General features: G+C 31.4%; 4 protein-coding genes across 6 annotated transcripts; 2 read left to right on the top strand and 2 right to left on the bottom strand.

The window, feature by feature from the left end:
- Positions 1-225: 225 nt before the first annotated feature.
- On the top strand, positions 226-7,504 carry LOC134836841 (calponin homology domain-containing protein DDB_G0272472-like). Its single transcript, XM_063852083.1, has 8 exons — positions 226-500; positions 2,416-3,020; positions 3,077-3,325; positions 3,387-3,553; positions 4,200-4,518; positions 4,580-4,728; positions 4,793-4,912; positions 5,025-7,504. Exons 2-8 carry the CDS (start codon positions 2,618-2,620, stop codon positions 6,864-6,866), a joined length of 3,249 nt encoding a protein of 1,082 aa, XP_063708153.1. The 5' UTR covers positions 226-500; positions 2,416-2,617; the 3' UTR covers positions 6,867-7,504.
- Positions 7,505-9,469: 1,965 nt separating this feature from the next.
- Positions 9,470-11,240, bottom strand: LOC134837028 (NADH-cytochrome b5 reductase 3). Of its 2 annotated transcripts, none has more exons than XM_063852336.1 (3): positions 11,145-11,240; positions 10,119-10,447; positions 9,470-10,065 (listed from the first exon to the last, which is right to left on the bottom strand). In XM_063852336.1, exons 1-3 carry the CDS (start codon positions 11,214-11,216, stop codon positions 9,471-9,473), a joined length of 996 nt encoding a protein of 331 aa, XP_063708406.1. In that variant the 5' UTR covers positions 11,217-11,240; the 3' UTR covers position 9,470. The 2 variants fall into 2 exon arrangements, with proteins under 2 accessions (XP_063708406.1, XP_063708407.1); XM_063852337.1 differs by lacking the exon at positions 11,145-11,240 and adding an exon at positions 10,747-10,905.
- A 1,320-nt stretch (positions 11,241-12,560) lies between these two features.
- Positions 12,561-14,273, bottom strand: LOC134827454 (protein LTV1 homolog). The gene is made up of 3 exons (XM_063840089.1): positions 14,182-14,273; positions 12,944-14,121; positions 12,561-12,881 (listed from the first exon to the last, which is right to left on the bottom strand). The coding sequence occupies exons 1-3, from the start codon at positions 14,182-14,184 to the stop codon at positions 12,623-12,625; spliced, it is 1,440 nt and encodes a 479-aa protein (XP_063696159.1). The 5' UTR covers positions 14,185-14,273; the 3' UTR covers positions 12,561-12,622.
- Positions 14,274-14,315: 42 nt separating this feature from the next.
- Positions 14,316-19,884, top strand: LOC134827455 (neuronal membrane glycoprotein M6-a). Of its 2 annotated transcripts, XM_063840091.1 has the most exons (4): positions 14,316-14,435; positions 14,531-14,628; positions 18,706-19,179; positions 19,236-19,884. In XM_063840091.1, the coding sequence occupies exons 2-4, from the start codon at positions 14,625-14,627 to the stop codon at positions 19,508-19,510; spliced, it is 753 nt and encodes a 250-aa protein (XP_063696161.1). In that variant the 5' UTR covers positions 14,316-14,435; positions 14,531-14,624; the 3' UTR covers positions 19,511-19,884. The 2 variants fall into 2 exon arrangements, with proteins under 2 accessions (XP_063696161.1, XP_063696160.1); XM_063840090.1 differs by lacking the exons at positions 14,316-14,435; positions 14,531-14,628 and adding an exon at positions 16,717-17,120.
- The last annotated feature ends 2,472 nt before the right edge of the window (positions 19,885-22,356 follow it).

Genomic DNA, 22,356 nt, shown 5'->3' with positions numbered 1-22,356 from the left:
ATTATTTTTAAAAATACAAATTTTTTAATTAAAATTAAATTTTTCTAATTTTTTCTGAAAATTTAATAATTTAAATAATTTTTAAAGACAAAATTTATTAAAATTTCAAAGAAATATTAATTTTTAGTCAAAAATAAGGAAAAATAATCCCTGAAGAGCCCCATTCCCAGTTTCAATTCTGGCAGCACGAGAAATTTCTCGTGCCCAAGTCGCAGTTAAGATTGAACCGCGTTTCCCGACGGTCGTTTTTTGGACCTCTCGCTCGGCGAACATTTCCATGCAAAAAAAATCATTTCATAACAAATAAATTGGCCAATTTCGCGAATAAATTCCCACTTGCATCATCGAATCATCGAACGCGTGACGGCAGGCAACGCAGGACGACAAAATACGCCGCATAACGATGTCATAAGCGAGTCAAGCAGAAAAAAAATTTTTTTTTGAACAGTGTGTGTGTGAACACAGAAAAAATATAATAAAATTGACCTCCATTTACTCAGGTAATTTCCATATGATTGCACCTGTCCACCTGCATGCCGGTGAAATTAAAAATCGGGGAATCAAATTAACCGCAAGTGAAGTGGAATGCTTAATGCGAAAATCGGGAAAATTGATTTTCTTTCGTTGTGCACTCTATATGCACACGGCACACGGCATATAACACGAACAACAGTTGCCGTAGAAAAGGCAACAACGAGGTCTCTCTATTATGTAACTGGAGTAAAATATGTACGAGGCATACCATGGCTACGGCGCTTCGTGTGTGTGACAGCACCCGAATTCAGCTGATAAGGATGTCTTCCGGGTGCATTGCCTGAAAAAATGCCGGAGAATCCACGCGACTCCATTTTGTGTGACCGAAAAATTCTCGTTCTTATATAAAAGCATATTGAGTAAGGTGTTACATTTTACATGTGATGCTGCTGCCGATACGGGAACACACACACAGGATATGCGAACGACACAGAAACAAAGAAATCTCGGAGCAAATATTTGATTAAACCGGCTTCCATGATTTTTTTTTGTACTTTTTTTTTAATGTGACGACAAATTATTGTTCTAAGCTGCCATCCGTCACACACATTCGGGAGACACACACATATATGCTCGAAAGTTATTTTAAAATATTGTAAAGCGAACTTTTTAGAAGCACGTGATTTACATTTTTAGAACGTGCGCGAGCTCGATTCGTTCCATGGGACACATTGTAACGAAATTTTTGGTTGAAAATTGTGTGCGAAAAGTTAACGGTGGATGAAAAAATAGAAAAACAACAATTAGTGACGAATTTTGTTTGGTGGTGCCTACGAAGAGCGAACGAGCAGTGAGCAATTATATATTTATAGTTATATAATGGTCGTTCTATGCTCGCTCGTTCGTTCTGCTCTACGTTAAGGTGGACAGTATTTATATACTTTCACGCAAATAATAACAAGAGAGCAAACAATAGTAACAAAACAATTATTAAGGCCGTTGCAAAGTGTGAAAAAACCTTATTTAACGAGCATTTTCTTTAGTTTTCGTTCAGAAAATCATGCAAAAAATTTTGATTTTATGAAATTATTTTAGAAAATTGAATTTTTTGATAATAAGTGAAGAAAAAACTCAAAAAGTGATAATTTTAACTAAAATTCTTTGAAATATTTAAAAAGAATTTTTAATTTTATTGACCTAAAAATTATAAAAAATATTAAATTTAAGACAAATTAACATCATTCAGGTCTAAAAGTGAAAAATCAAGTAAAAAACTTTTAATCTGACGAATTTTGGTGACAAATCGCCGTAAAATCCACAAAACGATAAATTGAATTTATTGGCCTAATATTCAAAAAATCTGAATTTTCGACCAAATTTTTTAACTTTTTAGTCAGAAAATTAAAAACTAAGGCTAAAAAATTAAATCTGACAAATTTTGATACTAAAATCTGGATTTTTTTAAGATTGAAAGTTAAAATCGAAGAAATAAATGAAAACATTAATTATGGCCTAAAAATGATAAATTTCTAAATTTTTTCAACAATATTTAAATTTTTTATTTTTACATGCTAAATTTAGCATAAAATCAAAAATCTGACAATTTTTGATAAATCTAAAATTTTTCGGCATAAAATTCATGTAAAAACCAACATACAAAAAATTAGATGAAAATCTCAATTCCCCTTGGAAGAAAAATCAAATTCGCATTTCCTTAATTAAATAAATGAAAAAGTCGAACTCTGACCTATCAAAACGACGACAGGCCAACGGATAGAACAGTAATCAATTGCATTGTTATTTATCGCACACACACGCAGCACACTCGCAACAATTTCATCATGTTAATTAGTTGATTGCACTTTTTTTTCCTCTATCAACGCGCGATTATCTCCTGTACATATATGCTAATTTTTGTTTTCTCACTTCTTCTATTTGCAGATTTTTTAGAATATAAGTTAACGAGAATCGAGAAAGCGAGCGCACGACCGTATTTTCCGTTTATCTACAGGGGAATAGAGGGACCGTTCGCGTAGATTTTTTTCTTTTTTTGCGAAAAAAGAAAACGAGAGAGACTTTTTTTTAGTTCTTTGTTTATTTTTATTTTCATTTTGTGAAGTAAAAAGGAAGAAGAAGAAGAAAAATGGTGAATAAGAAATTGAAGAAAAAGACAAAGTGGCATCCATTGTCGTTGGCTGCTGGCACAAAAGACGGCGAAGAGGGCAAAGTGGATGACGCCAAGTCTGCGTCGATTCCCTTCAAGATGGAGTGGAAAATAAATCACAACGGTGAAAATAATTATTATCGAAATAATCTTAGTAGTAGTAACGCAAATTCCGCATCGCATCACAATTACAACAACAACAACAATAATCATCCTCATCAGCAGCGCTTTGATAAACGTGCCTCTAAATCATATTCTAAATCGCATCACACGAACGACTACTCGTTCAACAACACTACGGGTGGTAATAGTGATAATAAACTCGGTAAACAAGAACATCAAAGTCACAAAGATTTTCCAAAGAAAGTACAGTTTAATGAAGGTGAGTGCCCTGATTGCCCCAAAAAAAGTGCTAAAATCTAACATTTATCGTTTTAGACGAATATACTCGCATCACCACACCGCGACAGGATGTTCTCTTTAAGAAAGGATACCTTTCCCGTCCAAAGACACAACCCGTGACGCCCACACATCAGCCCTACAACAACGTTCCCGTAGATGGCTTCTACCCTGGCGCGTATATTACCGCCGATTCGCCCCCACTTGCCATCAATGGTGCCCTTACTCCCCCCAATGGTGCTGATTATCCATTTATTCCTGCTGGACATGGTGCTTTTATGAGTGACGGTAAGCATCGTTTGATTTTTTTATCGAATTTTTGTTAAATAAATTATTTTTTTTGTTGCAGCTTTAAACAACGTCTATGGTAATCCCGTATTTTTTATGCCTTATCATCAGGATATCTTTTATCCGCCATCTGACCTTGAAATTGGTGATACATACAACATGTACAATAATAATTTATACTCACCGCCGCTCTTGGAGGAGCAAGACGGAAGTGTTTCGCAGCCAGTGGTAAGTTTTTTTTTCTTTTGAGACCGCTTTGAATTTATTTTTAAATTTTTGTGTCTTCTTCTATTTAAAAATTCGAAAGTTTAATAGAGCAAAATGAAAAAAAGTTACAAATTTTTATCAAAAATTTTGGTTTTATATTTATTTTTCTTAATTTTTCGAGAAAATTTCATTTTTGAAAACTGCATAAATTTTTTTTAAAAAAATAAAAAAATATTTTTTTTAACAAAATAAGATACACATTTTTGTAAAACTTTTTAGTTTTTTAAAAAGAATTTTTGAATAAGTTTTAATTTAAAATTATCAAAAGCACATAAAAAATTGAAAAAAGATAAAAAAGTGATTTCATTAATTTTAAATATTTAAATAAAAAATTATTATTTTATTTTATTATTTTTATTAAAATATTTTTCAATCAAAAAATTATTTCTTTTTAAATTAATTTCGATTTTTTTTTCCATAAACAAAAAATAAAATAAAAAAAAATAAAAATTTGTTGAAAAATTATAAAAAAGACCAAAAAACGATGACTTTTTTGTATCGATAAAAAAATATTTTGCCTTTCGAAAAAATCTCTTGGTAAAAAAAGTTAGAAAAAAAATTTAAACGTCCGAAATGAAAAATTTGATACTAAAATTACGTTTTTCAGACATCCGCCACTAGCACAAATTGTTCCGACGAAAGCGAAAGCTCGGAAGAAGTCGTAACAACAGCCACTGAACCAACAGAAGCTTCCACAGAGATCTCTGCGCCTGAAAAGGAAACAGAGACCGCACAAAATCCTGAGGAAACGTCTGTCGAAAAGACAGTTGAGGACCAGGAAACACCAAAAACCGAAGAAAATCCCGAAGAAGTCGTAACTAATGTCTCTCCAGGATGCTTTGAAAACGGATACGATTCGTTAAATCCATATTTGAACCCCTATACTCCCGTTTACTATTACCCGATGCCATTTTATCCTGTGCCACGTGAGTAATTTTCCCAAATTTTTATTAAAATTTTATATTAATTTCGGTTTCCTTATTTTAGCAATGGGTCCTTACAGCCCAAATGAATTCTACCAAAGTCCCGAAGTAGTTGCCGGTGCCAATGGATTCGGCGGCGGCGTCGAGAATGGTCGCTACAACAAATATCCGAAACGCAAAAAGCGTTATCGCAAGACACTAAGCTCGTCTGGTGTAAGTTTCCGTTGTCGAAAAAATACGTAGTAGCTCGACTAATGAAACTCGTAAATTTTTTTAGACAAGCATCACGGACTATTCTGAGGACGAATCGATGGGACAGCACGAGGCAATGACGAATTCAGGTTCGGGCGATTCGGGTTTCACGGATGCCACAGCGACGAAAAATGAATTGCCGGCGGTAAGTTAGGTGTTAATTTCGAAAATATATCACCAATGTGTGTGTGATGAGGCAATTAGCGCTTTTTCGATTAGAAATCTTGAATGGAATTTTTTTTTATTTTGTTTTTTAGGAGAAACATCCAATGGCTCCATGTACTCCGGAATTAAGTATTAACGAAATAATCGCGCACCAAAGCACCCTGAACGTGGAAGTTCCGGAATTTCGGCCAAAACAGTCACAACCGATAACGAACGGTTTCTACAATACTTCGTCGTACAATAAGCACAACTACTACAACAACAACAAAAAGACATGGTACCATAGCAATAGGGAGACAACGCGCGAAAAATCAACAAAAACACCCTCAACGCAGCTAGTCGAGGAAAAAACAAAGCAAACAAAGTCAAATATTAGTGTTAGGAAGCCACTAGCGGACAAAAAGCTTCAAAGTAGCGAAATACCCGTAGTCGTAGAAAATACCGTTAACAACGTAAACAATGGCAATTCAACAAAACCTAGCATTAAGAAACGTCCAACCAATCCGGTGCTCGAAAAAAAGATCCTCATTGAATCCACCAAGAACATTGAAATGCAAAATATCGATCTCATGAAGAGCAAAATCGAAACGCTGACACGCAACGATGTTCGCATCGAGACCACGTGGGTTGTCGTCGGCGGCAAACGCAAAATGATCCAGGAAGAAATCCCAATTGAACGTGAAAAAACGAAGGAAGAGACAAAAAATGAGCCAGAAACGAATTCCATCGATGTTTCGCCGTCTTTGCCAGCTGTCGTAACTACCACAAACAATGGTCAAGCAAAAAAACCCAGTCGAAAAGCCAAACAAAAGAACAAACCGCAGCACAAACGCAATGCACAACAAGGCAAAAACACAAAACTGCAAGGATTCGTAATCGAAGAACCCACATTTACGAGTGTCGAGCAAAAAACGCAAGTTCCACAAACGAATGGCGACGATAATGAAAGCGACGCCGAGGAATTACTCGAAGCAGCGCAAATCGAAGCCATCCCGTGGACCGAAGCAGATATCGGTGACGCCGTTTCCGACGAGAAATTATCGGATTTGAGCGAGGCATCGTCAGCTTCGACCTCCATCATTGTAAATAACACGGAAATCAACGAGACTGAACCCGAACAAACAACAGACTGCTCACAAAACGATCAAAAACAGGAACCAACATGTGATGAAGAACCAATGCACGAACGAATTTTGGACCAAACGAAGGCTGAAGTACTTGAAGTCGCGGAAATCGCAGCTGACACGAATTGCTCAAGGCCGGTTCAGGACGAAATCGAAGAGAAAGTCGTCGTCGTCGTTCCTGAAGAGGACAAATCCCAAACTTATTTTCAAAAAACTGACAAGACCATTGAAATTGTGGAATCGCTAATAATCACCGAAGAAAAATCATCGCCGAAACTCGCAAACGGAATTACCAATCATATCGCCGTCGTCGTCGAAGAACCAACTGAGACTGAAACTGCCGTAAAAGAGGAAATTTGTGCTAAATTGAATCATGTCACGTGCGAAACGCTCCCGGAAAAAGTTGAAAAATGCCCGGAAGAGACGTCCGACGCTGCCATCCTCGAAATCAATGAGCCTCCAAAGTATTCTCTGACAACGGCGGTGCACAAGTGGCTCAGCACGTTCAACAACAACGACCTACAATCACTCTTCACAATTCCACTGAGTCCGGATTTCGTCGAGAAAATGAAGCATTGCACGGAAATTTCGCAGTATTTCGCGGACGACGAACTGCAACGTCTCGACACGTTCATCAACGAAAATTTCCGCTACGATTCACACATGAGTGCAGCTAGTAGTTTAAGTTCCTTACTAAGTGATATTACCGACGGCGACTACGACATCGAGGACGAAGACGATACCTCACAAAATGCTAGAAGCACACACAAAAAAGCACTTAAAAAATATTTTGGTTGTGAAATTATGTAGAAAATTTTTGAATCATTTTTTTTTACATTTTATGTTTTCTGTGTTTGTCACCAAAGAACCAGAATTTCATATCACACACTCAGTCACTGATGAGAAACGACTCCGATGAAATAATTAATAACCTACGTTTAGTTACAATTTTCACTGAATTAGCGTTTAAGACTTTTAGAGCCAAAAAAAAACATGAAATAACCAAAAATTTGTAACAAGCCATCGTCCTATGCCCAGTTTGAAGTTTTTTTAACATTTATATCATAGCGTTGTAGCGTTAATCACTCATACATAGCTTTTAACCGTTTTTAACAAAGTTGAAGTTTGTTCCTGGATTGTCCCACTTTTTTTAATTCGTTTTGAAATATCTCTCTTATCAATATTATTTACTAAAAAAAATCACTGAAACATCTTAGAGTAGATTTTTAACATCATGTAATCTCTTTTTTATTACTTAAAAGCCCCCATAAAAAAATACTTGTCACATTTTGAAGTTTACACAAGATTTTTTGCTATTCGTTTGCAATAATTATTAATAATAATAATGAAAAAAAAAATATTTCATAAGAACTTTAGGTGTTAATTATTATGCTCCATTTTATATAAGAATATGATAAAAAAAAATAATTAAAAAAGTACGTAAAAAAATGTACGAAGATGAAAATAATTGCAATAAAAACGTTGATTGATTAAACATTAAAAAAAACATGTTGTTGAAGAGAAATGCTTTAATTAATAAGTAAATTTAAATAAAACAAAAAATTGTTAAAAAATTGAATATTTAGGAGAATTGATTCAATAAATTTAAAAAAAATAATAAAAAATTAGTTGAAGGTTTTTCAATTTGAGTTTTTTTTCTTCTTTTCGAAATTTTAATCTGTTCGTTTTTTAATTGCTGATAATTTTTTTTTTGTCAAATTCTCATTAACATAGTAATTTTGGAAGATTTTTGCATCGACACAGCATGAGATTTCCTGTAATGTGATGCCATTCATGAAATATTAGGGACACATGTGATCGGTTTGGTGACATATTGTCTTTGAAGTGTAGAATTTCTCATTGATAAATATAAAAAGTGACTTAAAATTCAATGAAAACTTGCCTTATATAAAAAAAAATTAAAACAATTAATCACATGCGATACTGATTTTGGAAAAAATCTAATAGGTGAGTTATTTTTTTGCATTGGTAAAAATACAGTAATACATTATTGATACAAAAACTTTTTAATATGAAAAATTTTGTATTGCTTTTGAACTTTTTAATTTTTTTTTTGTTTCTGAATTCTTTGAGATTATATTTTATATCAAAATTCTTTAAAAAAAGGATTTTTTTTAAATAGAAAAAAAATGTAAAAAAAAATTTTTTTGATAAAAAATCGTTATTTTCAATTTTTTATGAAAATTCTAAAAAATATTCTGATATAAATTTTGGAAAAATATATTGGGACGATCAATTTTTTTAATGAAGCTTTTGTCTCTTGCCTAATTAAAAAAAAACGAAAATCTATTTGGAAAAAAGTTTTAAAATTTCATCAAAAAATTTTTAAAATAATGAATTTAATACTTTTAAGGCCGCTTCAAATTTTTTTTGAACTTTTTGTCCCATGCCCCATTTAAAAAGTCGAAAATCCAATGGGGCAAAATAAAAAAAAAGTTAAAAATTTCATCAAAATTGACCGTTCTTTTTTTATATTTTCACAAAATTTTTATGAAATTTTCAGTTTTTAAGAATTTTTTATTAAAAATCGTATTTTAACATGAATTTTCTTCTTTAAAATTTTTTTCAAAAAAAATTTTTTTTTTAAATTTTTTGACAGTTATTTTTACAGTTATGACAGTTATTTGTTAAAATTTTGTCATTTGTATGAAAAAGTATTTAATTTTTTTTTTTATGCTGACCCCCCCCATTTTGAAAAAAAGTGTTTGGGACAAAAAGTTCGAAATAAATTTGGAGCGGCCTTACTATTTATTTAAAAATCAAGGAGATTTTGATGGAAACCATCTTTAGAATTAATGTTTATTCAATTTTAGCTTTGAAATCTATCAAAAGTTTAATAGAAAAACTTATTCAATATTTACGATTTAAAAAAATAATTACTTAAAAAAAAATAAATTTTTAAAAATAAAAAAAAATCAATTTTATAATAAATTTTAAACTGCAAACCAAATTTTAATCAAACCGTTTAATAATTACATTACGGTTAGAAAAATCTTAGAATTTCACTAAAACCAACTAAAAATGATAAAAAAACATTCAAAATACATCTATAAAGATTTTTATTAATCAATAATAATTAAATTTTAAGTTAAGTTTGAAATTTAACAATCACAATTTGAATGAATGAAATTTTGCTTCCAAAAATGCTTTTTTTTACTCGTTTCCATAAACGATAATACTACGCGTGTGTCGTAATCTATTGCTGATTCATTGATTGTTATCTGATAAATTTGTTAGAGGAATGAGGATCTATTGTCTTTTTTTTATTTTTTTGGTAGAGCACCATTTTTTAAGCAAGCTGACATCTAAAGGTAACAACACTTGATAAATTTGTATGTAGACTGGTACAATTTGTGGGCATCTTAATTTCTAATTTTTTGTTCTAGTGTGCACTTAGTAGGCGAAATACCGTTCTGGCTTATGGCCGAGTTTCTCCAAGGCAGGAATACAGGCGTAATTGACCATTGGCGGTGGACCGCACATCAAGGTCAACGTATCGTCGGCAGCGTCAAAAAGATGTTCCTTAATCATGTCTTCATTGATAAATCCCTTGCTGTACTTCCAATCGTCGGAAACTGTGTCGAGCGTGTACCAGAATTGGAAACGATCGGGATATTTCTTCGCTTGTTCCTCAATTTCGGGCCGCAAAAGGATATCGCGCTCCGATTGGTTCGCAAACAACAATTTTAATTGCGTCGGGTCGTCCGAATGTTTCAAAACATCACGAATTAGTTGCAACATGGGCGTGATTCCTGTGCCGCCAGCGATTAAATTGACACGTTTCGCTTGCACGATATTCGGGGGATCCTTACGCAACTTCTTGATGCTGAATTTTCCGTTGCTCATGTACACGAGACGTCCGCTGGGACCACGGAATCCCATTGTGTCGCCGATTTTCAAGGAATCCAAGTGTTGAGACATCTTTCCGCCATCCGGGAATTTGGGATGAACGCCTTTTTGGTACACCTTGATGACCAAATCGACGTAACTGGAAGAAAAATCGTCAAAAAATTGATTTTAATTGAAAAAAATTGCACTCACCCTTCATCGTCGTCACTTGTCACGGGCGTATATGACCGAATAACGAGCTCATCATTGATCATGGCACTCAATTGGATGTGTTGTCCGACTGGCAGACCGAGCACATGCTTCTCCGATGGCAATCCGAAGCGGAAACGACGCGTGTCATGTGAAATTTCCTCCTTTTCCACTAATGGCAACAGGTATTTTTCGTTCGGCTCCACGAGAGTTCGCAATTTTTTGGACGTTTGTTTGCCATTTCCACTTTTGTTCTTGTTTTTGTTGAGGAACAAGTTCAGAACAACGGCACCGACCAAAATTACGGCGGCACTTATTGCGATGGGCACTATCTGAAAACGATTAAAACTCGTTTAGAGTGTGTTGCGCAAACAAAACATGCGAGATTTGATGAAAAAATATTCAAAGTTCAAGGTCAGTAGCGAGATAGTCGCTGTTCGCTTTCTCAAGTCACGTAAAATATTTCGAAATTCGACGTAAAAACGTGAAACCGGCTAACTCGTTTTCGCTCTCGAGAGAAAATTTGAAGAAAAACAAAGGAAAATGCTCGCTCCGATTGCGTAATGACCAGAAAATGTGGAAAACACGCGTTGACTGCAGCAAATCAATGCTCTAATCGATAAAAACTTACATCGAACTCCATTTAATTTTTTGTTTTAAGGTCCGACAACGCGTCTAGATGATCAAACGTCTACTGATTTACTATTGTGTGAAATCGTATATCAACCTTAGCGTAGACGGAACCTTGATAAATAAAATATTTCATGCCGAACATGCATATTTTGCTCTACTAAAGGGTTCGTTCAGGTACCGCACGTCTCAAATTATCACGAAATATGAGTAATTTTTGTGTTTTTAGCTAATTATTGACACCGAATCATCGCTGAATGGTCCCCGTTGTGTGCCGAGTTTTGTTCCATTGTCTTATTTTTAGTGGAGTTGTTCAGTCGTAACGCGAAAAACGTTATCAGTGTTCGGTACATCACTTTTACTGTATTTTAATTATAGAAGAAACTTATTGGAACTTACAGTATTTGTGCTGATTACCATGATTTTTCGCCTTCGTTCCCTTCTCTTTTCTCCGGTGAACTGACACAACATGAAAATCAAGTAGATGGTCGAGGTGTGTTGTGTGCATTTGGTCTGTCGGTGCGTAGAACAGCTGAGAAAGGAGCATGTGTTGAAATTAGGCAGGAATTGCGGAGGAAAATTTTTCGTTTTTCACATTTTTGGAGAATATGTCGTGAAAAACTAGGAAAAATTAAGCAAAAACTGAGAAAATTTTTAGCAAGGATTTTAAAAAAAAATTAAATGAAATGATAAAAATTTCAGATTTTAGACAAGAGCTGAAAATTTAATTAAAATTAGGTCAGGAGCTAAAATTTTATTTAAAAATAGGAGAAAAGCTGAAGAAATTTTAAATTTAGGCCAAAAGCTGAATTTTTGTCAAATTTTGATTAGAATCTAATGAATTGTCAAAAGCTGAAATTTGTTTGAAAAATTTTCAACTTTTAAACGAGAGCTGAAAAAAATTTTAAATTTAGGTCGAGAGCTGAAAAAATTTTAAATTTAGGTCGAGAGCTGGAAAAATTTCTAAATTAGGCCAAGAGCTGAAAATATCATCAAACTTTTATAAAAAAAAACTGAGGAAATTGACAAAATTAGAGTAAAAGCTGAGTTTTTTTTTTAAATCAGTTCAAGAGCTAAGAAAATTTTAAGATTTCGAAAAAGAGCTGAAAAAAATGTATAATTTTTAAAAAGTTGATTTTTTTTTTAATTTTTAAATCTAAATTAGGCCAAGAGCTGAATATATTATCTTTTTTTTTTAAACTGAGAAAATTGACAAAATAAGAGTAAAAACTGAGTTTTTATTAAAAACTAGGTAAAGAGCTAAACAAATTTAGATCGAGAGCTGAAAAAATTCTAATTTAGACAAAGAGTTGAAAATTCCTCAACTGTTAATGAAAATCTAAGAAAATTTTCAAAATTAGGAAAAGAGCTGAAAACTGATTAACATTTAGAAAAAGAACCGAAAAATGTATGAAAAATAAAATTTAGGTCGAATAAAAAAAAAATTAAATTAGGTCAAAAACTGAAAAAAAATCAAACATTCAGATTTTCAGTGAAATTCAAATAATTCTTGATTTTTTCATAATTCTAATAATTTTTTAAAATTTTCTCGTAAATTGCACCTGACTACAACTCAACGTCAAATTGCCTAATAGTCTATTAAGATTTTTTGCTCATATTTCCTCTTTTAATGCAAAAATTTTTCTCTTCATTTCCCTCATTGTGTCTCTTTTAATAATAGAAATCCTCCTATACTGTGTCTGAGTTATATAACTTTTATGTTTTCATGACATGAGAGATTTGATAGATTTATTATTTTCTCTCTTTATGAAATTTTTAACAAAAAAAGAAAAAAAAAACTCGAAAATTGCATTTTTTAATGGAAATTTACTTCAGTTTATTCAAAATTCAACATTCGCAGGAAAAATTTTCCTCTTTTACAGTATTCTATTGCCTTGGATGTTATTCCGATTATTGGCTTTGATCTGATCTTGTCGTCGTTTCTCCTCTTTAAATGCTAAAGTGTTGGCTTTTCGTTCAATTCGTCGTTCAGCGCGGTAATCTTTGAGGAGTTTTTTGCGTTCCTTCTTTTCCTCGGGGGTTTCATCCTTTGGGCGGATTGAAAGGACGCTCAATGTTGAGATGACACTTTGAGCACACAGCGATTTTGGACCAGCTTGACTGGAGGATGGTTCACTAAAAATAATTTTTATTGTTAAAATCGCTTAAAATCAAAAATTTTAATGGATTTTTCTTACCTTGAATTTGTGTTCAGCTTCGATAAAGCTTTTGCCGTGAGTTTTGAGGTATTTTCGGAAAAAACGTTCTTCGGAACTCCCGTTTTCGGGTCAATTTCAATCTTTTTCTTGCGTTTCGACGGTTCCTGGATGAGTTTTGGGTGATTATACAAGTTGGAATATGTCGAAAGGATACTCTGACAATCCCATTTCTTCTCTTCGTCGTCTGAGACTTCAAGTTCCACCATTTCCTCTTCACTCGACTCGTCTTTCATCTGCATTTTTACCATGCGACAAATGTCGTAGGACTTTTCATACGGTATACTTTTGTGTTCCTTCTTGAATTCCGTGGCGAATCGCAAAAGCATCTCGTCATTCGGATCCATTGTGCCCTCAATTTCATCACAATCCAAAGCACCAACCTCCATGTCGTCATATTGCTCGTAAAACTTCTCAAATTTGTCGTCCAGCAAGGTAAGTTGCTCATTTCGACGAATCACGCTACTCGACATCGAGTATTCGGTGAAGCGGGATTTTGTTTCTTCGTTTCCGAAACCACGCAAGGGACCTAAATCGTCATATTCCTCGTCATCGTACTCATTTCCACTCTCGTCTGCCGCATTGGAATCATAATCGCTCCAATTTTTCTCGTCATCTTCGTCGTATTCTTCGCCTTCTTGCATCGCCAGTTCCATGAAATTGTCTTCGAGTTGATTTTCGGGATCGTCAAAGTTGAAATCCTCGTCGAGAGCTGCAACGACATCGGGATCCCAGTCGGGACGGGGACCTTTGACGGGAATTGCACGTCTCAGCAAGCCTTCATCTTCTTCAAATTCTGAAGCGAACACCGATGATGGCAGTTGAATTTTTGCCGCTTTTGGTTCTTCACCGGATTTGTTCTTTTGTCGTGGCTCAACGGGCTCCCAGCTGACAACTTGTTGTCCAACATCGCGCAAATGTTGCAAATAATCGTAGTCATCGTCGAAGAAAATGCCAAATTTCTTTTGTTCTTCCTTGCGTTTTGCTGGATCGAGTTTATTTTGTGATTTTGAGGTACTTGGACCGGGAGTTGCCCCATCAGCGGGCACCAGAACGTGTTGAGGAGCATTTTCGTCGCAAATTAGGGGATCCTGTTGACTTCTATGCACCAAGTGGAAGGTGACGGCCTTCTTTTTGTCGATAAACTTCTTTTTCTTGCCCTAAAACGACAAAATTTTGAATTAATTTTGATCTTTTTTCAAGAGTTTATTGAAATTTACCATATTTAAGTCGAAAAATCCTCAAAAAAGCCTCGAAATTGATGAAAAATGTTTGCTGCAAAAAAATAAACAAACGTGTTCACCCTTTGCAGAAACGTAAAAGAACGAAAAAAGTGTCGTGGGACCGTTTGATAGAAATTTTTGAATGTGCCATAGTGCTACAAGTTGCTAGGGATTGCCTTTCCAATCTCAATCGTCTGCATTTATTTTCAATTTTACATAAAAAAGTGTAAATTTATCAATTAAACAAGCTCGTAAGTGCAAAATTCAAGTGTTCTATCACCGGAATCACTCAAAATTCCCCCTGGATCGCTGAATTTTACTCATAAATTCCTCAAAACATTTCCAGACAACCATCAAAGTCGTGACATCGGATTATTTACATCATTTCATCGGCAAATCTGCAGTTTTTCTGACAAAATCCTGTTTTAAGGACCTCCAAAATGGGTAAGAAAGACAACTTTTCTCCAAGATTTACAAAATTGACCCCAAAAGTGCCCAAAAATCAATCAAAACATGCAACTTCCAAGGTGGGGCCATTTGTAAAAAGAAGAAAAAAATAGGTTTCGAAACAATAAACGAGACGTATGTGAGATGTGGACATGAACTACTCGCGTACGGAATGCACAAACTTGTTTACAAATGGATTGTTACTATTTTTTGTCTCGACACGCTGTTTGTCTCTTTTTACTAAATACTACTCTACGCGAATGGAAGCGATGAATGGAACGCAACTACTTGTTAAAAAATAGTAAAGAAGTGGTTAAATTACGTGAATTTCCGTGTAGGAGAGTGTTGTTGTTTATCTAATCGGAAAGTGCGAATCTAATTAGAATTTATATGGTTATTAATGGGTGGAGTGTCGTTTGTCGAAGCAAAGTGCAAGAAAAGAAATTAATTGCGTAAAGTCACGTTCGTTAGCAATGAATTTGACCTGCTTAACTGCTCGAACAGCGCGTTAACGAGGCAATTTGTTGAAAATTTCTTGGAAATTCTTAAAATAATTGGATTCTTTTTAGTTTTGAGCAATTAAGGAAAAAGTTTTTTTTTTATTTAATTAAAAGTAGCTGTCATTTATAATTTTTTTTTTCAATTTTTGTCATTAATAGTTTTGAAATTCGAAATGTTTTATCAAAGAGGAAGAAATGTTTATGAAAGATTTTTAAAATGTTGCCCAATTTTTAAAGTTTTTAGGACGCTCCAAATGAAAATCAAAAATAAAGTCCAAAATTTTTGAAAATAAAATGGGGGGGGGGGGCAAAATTTTTGAAATACTTATTCTCATACAAAATGACAAAATTTTAGCAATTTTTGATCGTTGATCAACATTTTTGTTGTTTTTTAATAATCTTCTTTGAAACTTTCAAATTAAAAATTGAAAAATTAAAATTTCATAAAAAATAACTGTCAAAAAAATTTGAAAAAAAAATTCAGTAATTTTATGAAAATTATTTTTAGAGAAGAAAATTCAAGTTAAAATACGATTTTCAAAACAAAAATTAAAATAATTGAAAAATTTTTATAATTTTTTTTGAAAATGTCTTGAAAAATTATGAAAATACAACAAAAAACGATCAATTTTTAACTTTTTTTTTATTTTGCCCCATTGGATTTTTGACTTTTAAAATGGGACATCGCACTTTATTTTTGATTTTTGTTTGGAACGGCCTTAATAGAATTGATCTAAAAAGAGCAAAATTCCTGTTAGAACTCTTGAATTTGACTTTTTTGACATTTTTTTGATCAGCAATAAATTTAAAAGTTTAATTTTCAAACAATACATAATTTTAAAAATCGAGGAAATAAAGAAATCAATTTAATAATAATAATATTATTATTTAGTAAAAATTTTTTTGATTGAAATTGATTTGATAGAGGTCAAAAACCATTTTTTTTAACAAATTAAACCTCATTTAAAATTTAAATTAATTTTTTTTATTGTTTAAAATAATTTTTTTTTTGTTAAATTGATTTTTAAAAAAAATTGTCATAAATTTTAGACTTTCAGATTTTTTTTATATCTAAAAGGTCATTTTTTGAATTAACAGTTACGAATTTTTTTTCAAATGTGTCAAAAATTTTGCAAATTAAAAAAATAATATGTAATTATTTTCACAAGTTTTCATTAATTTTTTCACTTTTTGATCTACATTGATTAAATTAATTGATTAAATATGAAATTCGAAACATTTTTTCTAATTGTATCATCCTAATTTGAAAAAAAAAATTAAATATTCATCTTAAAAAAACTTTTCTAGTAACGATGATCTACAAGTTCATCAAGAAGTTCTTTATTGACAGACAAAACATTGAACTTTCTGTTGTTAAATCGATACGTCTCCCCAATAAACGAAAAAAATTGAACATTATTCACACACCTTCTGCTATTAACGTTCCATATGCCGCCAATAGCTCTCTTTTTTATCATCTGGCTTGTTATTATTTATTGTTATAGATAACAAGCACACACACTCACACCGTAAAATAGTAACGCGCGAGCCTCATTCTCTCCGTTAAGCTCAGTTACGATTCATTCATTGAGACAAACGCACTGGTTTTTCGCTTTTGCAGCAACCAACTACCAATGTGATAATTATCGGTAACGGTGATGATGTCATAGTTCAGTGATTAAATTGATTGGATTTCGTCATAAAAGAAACAGAACAGAATTTAAAAAAAAATAAAGAGAATTACAGTTAAGGCAACAACGGACCAAAAGTGGCAAACAATGCACGAACAGCAGAGATTACGTGACAATTTCCTGCTGGAAACGAATTTCGACGAAGATGGTGCTCTGACGACGGTTCACACACATGGCAATCGTGCGAATGCCACCGACTTGAGTGCCGCAAGTGATATGCGAAATCGCATTACTTACCGTTCGAACATGTCCGTGGACAGATATTCCGATACGACGTTGCACGGTGTTCGTAGCTCAGGTGAAAAAATGCACAAAAATCCGTGTTTTCTCAATGTGACTCACTGTTGTTGTTGTAATTCACGTGAAAATAATAAGAATTAATCATCATCATCAACAAATATTCATCGAAGCACATTTTTTGATAAGTTTTTTGTGTGTAATTGGCTTATCTATCAGTGATAGAGTGAACAAAAATCGTAAAAATTACATGTTAAAGTGGTATTGAAGTGCTTAAAAATTGAAGATTTTAATGTAAACGATTAAAATTTATAAATTAAAAATTATTTTGAGAATTATTTTAATCAAATTTGCTCAAAAATTGATAATTTGGATGCATAAAAGTCAAATTATAAGGCCAAAAGTGTCAAATATATCAAAAAATTATGAAATTCTGAAGAAATCTGATTTCAAAAGATAACAAAATAATTCGAGATATCACTTGTTTACCATTTTTCCTCATATTTAACGTGCCGTCGCCTTTGTTCATTGTCATCTGATCACTGAAACTCTGAAAATAATTGTTGCTCATCACGACATTCTTGCTGCTTCTATTGTGTTTTTGTGCATTTATTAAAATAATTGAGTCTACTTATTGCATCGCTGACGATAAACGTGGATGATAAACCGCATTTATTGTTTTGTTTCATTTTTAAACCTGATTTTGAAGAATTTTGAGAAAATTGGTATTTTAGACGTTTTTAAGTCTGTCTGTGAATTAATTTTTGAAAAAAATCTTCAAAAATTAAAAAATTTTTCATTTTTATTTTTTTTTGTTAAAAAAAACATTTTTTATAAGGCCGCTCCAAATATTAAAAAAATTTTTAAAAATTATTTTTTAAAATTTTTAGCATTTTTAAATTAAAAAATTTTTGATTTTTAAAAAATTAGAAATTAAAAAAATTAAAAAAAAAAAAAATTTTTAATAAAAAAAAAAAAAAATAAAATTAAAATTTTATGGCGAAAATTTTTAATTTTTCTCTAATTTTCGAAAATTGAAAATACCATAAAATTGAAACCAAAATTTAATATAGTTGTCTAAAAAAATATTTCCTTAATTTTAATTTTAAATGAAAATCTAAGAAACATTTAAAAAAAAATATTTTTTTTTATTTTTTAAAATTGTTTTAATACCGAGCGAAAGCCAAAATTAAAAAAAAAAATTAATTGACCGAAAAAAATTTTTTCTTCTTCTTCCTAATATTTATTATCGAGGAAAATCTAAATTTTTACAATAATTTTCTAAAAACTAGTGATTTAGAGAAAAAAAATAAGACAAATTTTTTTTTAAAAATTCAAAAATTCAAGAAAATTTTGGAAATTAATTTCTCTTCAATTAAACTTTAAAAAAAAAATAAATGCGCTTACGTGATTTTTTTATTCCGACCACTTAAATGTACCTCGTTTATGCTAAACTACTTTATTTGTTTTGTTCTACTGCAAATTTTTTTATGCAAATCACTTTGCAAGCCAATTCACTTTCATCTCGTTTTTATCGCTCCGTGAATAAGTCATGCCATGTAAATAACACACAAAAACCACTTTTTTCACTAAAATCCATAAAAAATTAAACAAAATTTCTAACTTTTTTTTTTTTTTTTTCGCAGGAAATTGTTGTCAGTCATGTGTTACGCGAATACCGTACGCCACGCTAATCGCAACTGTGATGTGTCTCATCGGTGTCGGCATTTTCTGCGGGACAATGTATCGCGGCACCTCCCTGACCATCATCATGTTCGACACCGTCTTCCGGCTGCGTCTTGCGTGGATTGATGCCATCCAGATCATCTTCGTGATTGTGGGCGCCTCGATGGCTGCCTTGGGTTTCATGATATTGTTCGTTGGATGTTTGGCGACTGGCGCCACGCGACACAAGGTTTATCGGGCATGGGGCTCCCGTGTCGGCGGAAGGATTTCTTGTGCTGTGTTCATGGGCATTACGTACATTTTGAAGTTGATTTGGATCGTGATATTGTGCGTCATGGCGATTGTTGTGTTTATCTTTGTCATTTTCTGGAATATGTGTAGCAATCCGGATGTAGCTGAAAAACACTCGAATTGCATTGAGTTGAATCAATTCTGTAAGTTTTTTTTAAATTTTTTTATTGAAAAAAGTCTTTCATGAGTTTTTCCGTAGATTTCCTCTTCCCGGCTGGACAACGCGAAGAAGACATGAAAGTATGTCAAGCGCACGAAGTGAAAGCTTTTTGCAAAGACGGCGTTGAAGCAGCTGTCCCGATGTTCATTTTGGCACTTATGGCTTGTCTCTTGATCATTTTGTCTCTCGTGCATTATCTCATGTGTCTGGCAGCCAATTATGCGCACATTCGGGACCACGAGAAATTCCAGGAGCTCCAGGAGATGCACAACTTGACCGAACTCGAGTTCCAGTCGTCCAAGGAACGTTTCTAGAATAAGTTTGACCAGAAGATGTATCAGTATCCGCATCCGTCGGCATCCCGCATAAGGATCGAACAACAGCAGCAACGCTACTACAACAATCGAAAAATGGTTGATGTCTAAAAAAAAATCGAGATGCGATACTAAATTTAAGTGTAAGTGTGTAATGGTGACGTTTTGCGTTAAAATTAGTTAATTTTCATTGAGATTCGTTGTTAAGTTAGAGCTTCGTATATTTTTTCGTTAAATTTTTTTTTGAGAGAAACTGAAAAAAAGACATGTAAGTGAAAATCACTCACTGCCGACTAAAATATAGAAAAATTGCCTTAGAACGTAAGAATCCTTGAGATAAAGTTGATAATAATAAGTTTACAAGAAAATTTGTTCTCCGTCCGTTTAGTTAGTTAGATCGTTAAGTTGCAACTCTTTAACGGGTGAGTTGAAACAATTTTTTAACAATTCAAATTATGACGTTTCAAATAATTTTTTTTTTTAGAAAAATGAAACTTTTTGAACATTTTGATTTTTTTTTAACAAAATTTTTTTAAAAAACTCTTAAAAATCTAAATTTTAACAAATGTTTGTAACAAATTTTGACGAAAAATTTAATTTTTGAGCAAATTTTTATCGAATTTTGTAATTTTTGAATGAAAAATCATCAGAAATATTTCAAAATGTTCAAAAACTGGCATTCAAACAAAAAAATATTTAATTTGCTATATTTTGAACCGTTAAAAAAATTTCTTAACTCACCCAATTACTATTTTTCCTTCGTTTCACCTCTCACAATCACCTTCCATTCAATTGTTTTAAACGTAAATGAAACAAAAACATCTTCTGGATGCATATTTAGTGCAAAAAAATTTGTAAATACCCAAAATTGACCAAAAAATTCCTCTCTCTGGTACAATATCGAACGAACGGTTTTCTTAATCTTTAGAAAAAAAAAGAAAAAAAATATTTAAAAGAATTAATTACCTAACAATAAATGATAAAAATGGCATTTTAAATGCAAATATTGCTTGTCTCGCACAATTTTTGAGAAAATAACGCAGAAAAATTCCTCGGATAATAATATTGAATGGCCTATAAAAATATATAATTAAAATATTTACAACATATTTTAGATGTTTCCCTTTCCCCAGACTTTTTGTAACTTTTCCCCCTTGTCTCTTTAGATGTGATGGTCAAAGCTCAAAAAAAAATCATTCCATTGTTAAATTTCTTTGTTCTTCCACTCATTTCCCATCTTTCCATCACAATCATAGATGTTATGTTAAATGTTTAAGTAAATATTTTAATCTAAGTAAGAATAAGTGAAATCTTTTTAATAATTATGTGTGGCAGCTCGAATGGATCTTCCCAAGAAATTAAGGGCCAAACCACTCTTTTTTAATAAAAAAAAAACAATTAATTGATTATAAAATTAAACAATTATGCTAAAGATAAACATTTTTAAAAAATGTCTAGCTAGACTAAGGTATAAATTATATTTTATTACAAGCAGATCGGAAAAAATCGTACTTTATAAGGAAAAAATTCGCTAGGCTAGAAGTAAAAATATAAATATATATATTCGTAAAAAAAAGTATAATATAATATAAAATATATATACAATGAGTATAAAGAATGAATATGGCAAGAAAATAAAAAGTAAAGTAAAATAATCGAAAAATGATGTGTTTTTTTTTTTGTATTTTTATGGAGTTTTCCTTTAAAAGTTTTAATTTTAGGTTAAGAAATTAAAATTTCTTGAATAAAAATATTCATGAAACTCATTAGGTTTGTCCAAAATGTTTAAAAAGTTGAAAATATTACTAAAACTGAGAATTTTTTAAAATTATCTTCTGAAAATTCTTTTCCTTTTTTTCGTTGACTAAGAAACTGAAAAAAAAAACTTAAAAAATTAAAATAAAAATATCCAATGATTTTTTCCCAATTTTTTTAAAACTTTATTTAAAAAAAAAAAAAATTTAAAGTCCAAAATTTCAAAAAAAATTGAAAAATAAAAAAAAGTTTTGAAAACTATTTTCCGCAAAAATCAATTTTTAAATTTTATTTTTTTTTTTATTAATTTTTATTAAATTTAAAATTTTTGAAAAATGGGGCATCGGATTTTATTTTACTGATTTTATTTGGATTTGCCTTATTTAAATTAAAAAATTTCATTTAAAAAAAAATATTCATAAAAAATAAGGTTTGTTGGAAAAATTTTAAAAAGTTTAATAATTTTATAAAAAATTTTTTAAAATTAAGTTTATTAAAATATGATTTTCCTAATTTTTCATTCAAAACAAAAATTAAATAAAAGGAAAATTTTTGAAATTTTTTTTTAAAAATATACCGAAAAACGGTGATTTTTGGTCAAAATTTTTTTTTTTTTTAAATTTATTTTTTCGATTTTGAAATGGGGCATCGACTTTATTTTTGATTTTCATTTGGAGCATAATTTGAAAATTTTTTTACAGAAAAAATCAATTATTTAATTTTTAAGGTATTTAAAAAGTTTGGAAATATCGCAAAAATCGATCATTTGGTCATAATTTGAACTTTTTTTTTTTACTATTTTTCCTTAAGTTATTAAGTTTTATTTGGAACCGTCTAAATTTTATTTTTATTGAAAAATTTTTTATTTTTTTTGTGCCTGTTAAAATTAAATTAATTTTGGATTTTTAATTTTTAAAAAATTTTTTTTTTAAAAAAAATTAAAAAATTAATTTTTTAAAATTTTAATTTAAAATTTTTTCAATTTAAAAAAAAAAAAAATTTCAATCAATTTGTGGATTACAAGAAAAACTCTAGTTTTTATTTTTTTAATTTAATTTTTATTCAAGATATAAGAATTTTTACAAAATAAA

This window comes from Culicoides brevitarsis, chromosome 1 (assembly GCF_036172545.1).
Source record: "Culicoides brevitarsis isolate CSIRO-B50_1 chromosome 1, AGI_CSIRO_Cbre_v1, whole genome shotgun sequence".
NCBI classification, from domain to species: domain Eukaryota; kingdom Metazoa; phylum Arthropoda; class Insecta; order Diptera; family Ceratopogonidae; genus Culicoides; species Culicoides brevitarsis.
Note: the sequence above shows the minus strand (reverse complement) of the source record. Positions and strands in the feature narration are given on the sequence as shown.

Coding starts and splice junctions, on each gene's coding strand:
- LOC134837028 (XM_063852336.1), bottom strand. CDS start 11,216: ATGTTGTGTCAGTTCACCGGAGAAAAGAGAAGGGAACGAAGGCGAAAA. Junction 10,448..11,144: donor TGGTAATCAGCACAAATACT/GTAAGTTCCAAT, acceptor AATCGTTTTCAG/ATAGTGCCCATCGCAATAAG. Junction 10,066..10,118: donor ACAAGTGACGACGATGAAGG/GTGAGTGCAATT, acceptor TTTTTCTTCCAG/TTACGTCGATTTGGTCATCA.
- LOC134827455 (XM_063840090.1), top strand. CDS start 16,910: ATGCACGAACAGCAGAGATTACGTGACAATTTCCTGCTGGAAACGAAT. Junction 17,121..18,705: donor GCACGGTGTTCGTAGCTCAG/GTGAAAAAATGC, acceptor TTTTTTTCGCAG/GAAATTGTTGTCAGTCATGT. Junction 19,180..19,235: donor CATTGAGTTGAATCAATTCT/GTAAGTTTTTTT, acceptor GTTTTTCCGTAG/ATTTCCTCTTCCCGGCTGGA.
- LOC134836841 (XM_063852083.1), top strand. CDS start 2,618: ATGGTGAATAAGAAATTGAAGAAAAAGACAAAGTGGCATCCATTGTCG. Junction 3,554..4,199: donor GAAGTGTTTCGCAGCCAGTG/GTAAGTTTTTTT, acceptor TACGTTTTTCAG/ACATCCGCCACTAGCACAAA. Junction 4,519..4,579: donor GCCATTTTATCCTGTGCCAC/GTGAGTAATTTT, acceptor TCCTTATTTTAG/CAATGGGTCCTTACAGCCCA.
- LOC134827454 (XM_063840089.1), bottom strand. Junction 12,882..12,943: donor AAGCTGAACACAAATTCAAG/GTAAGAAAAATC, acceptor AATTATTTTTAG/TGAACCATCCTCCAGTCAAG.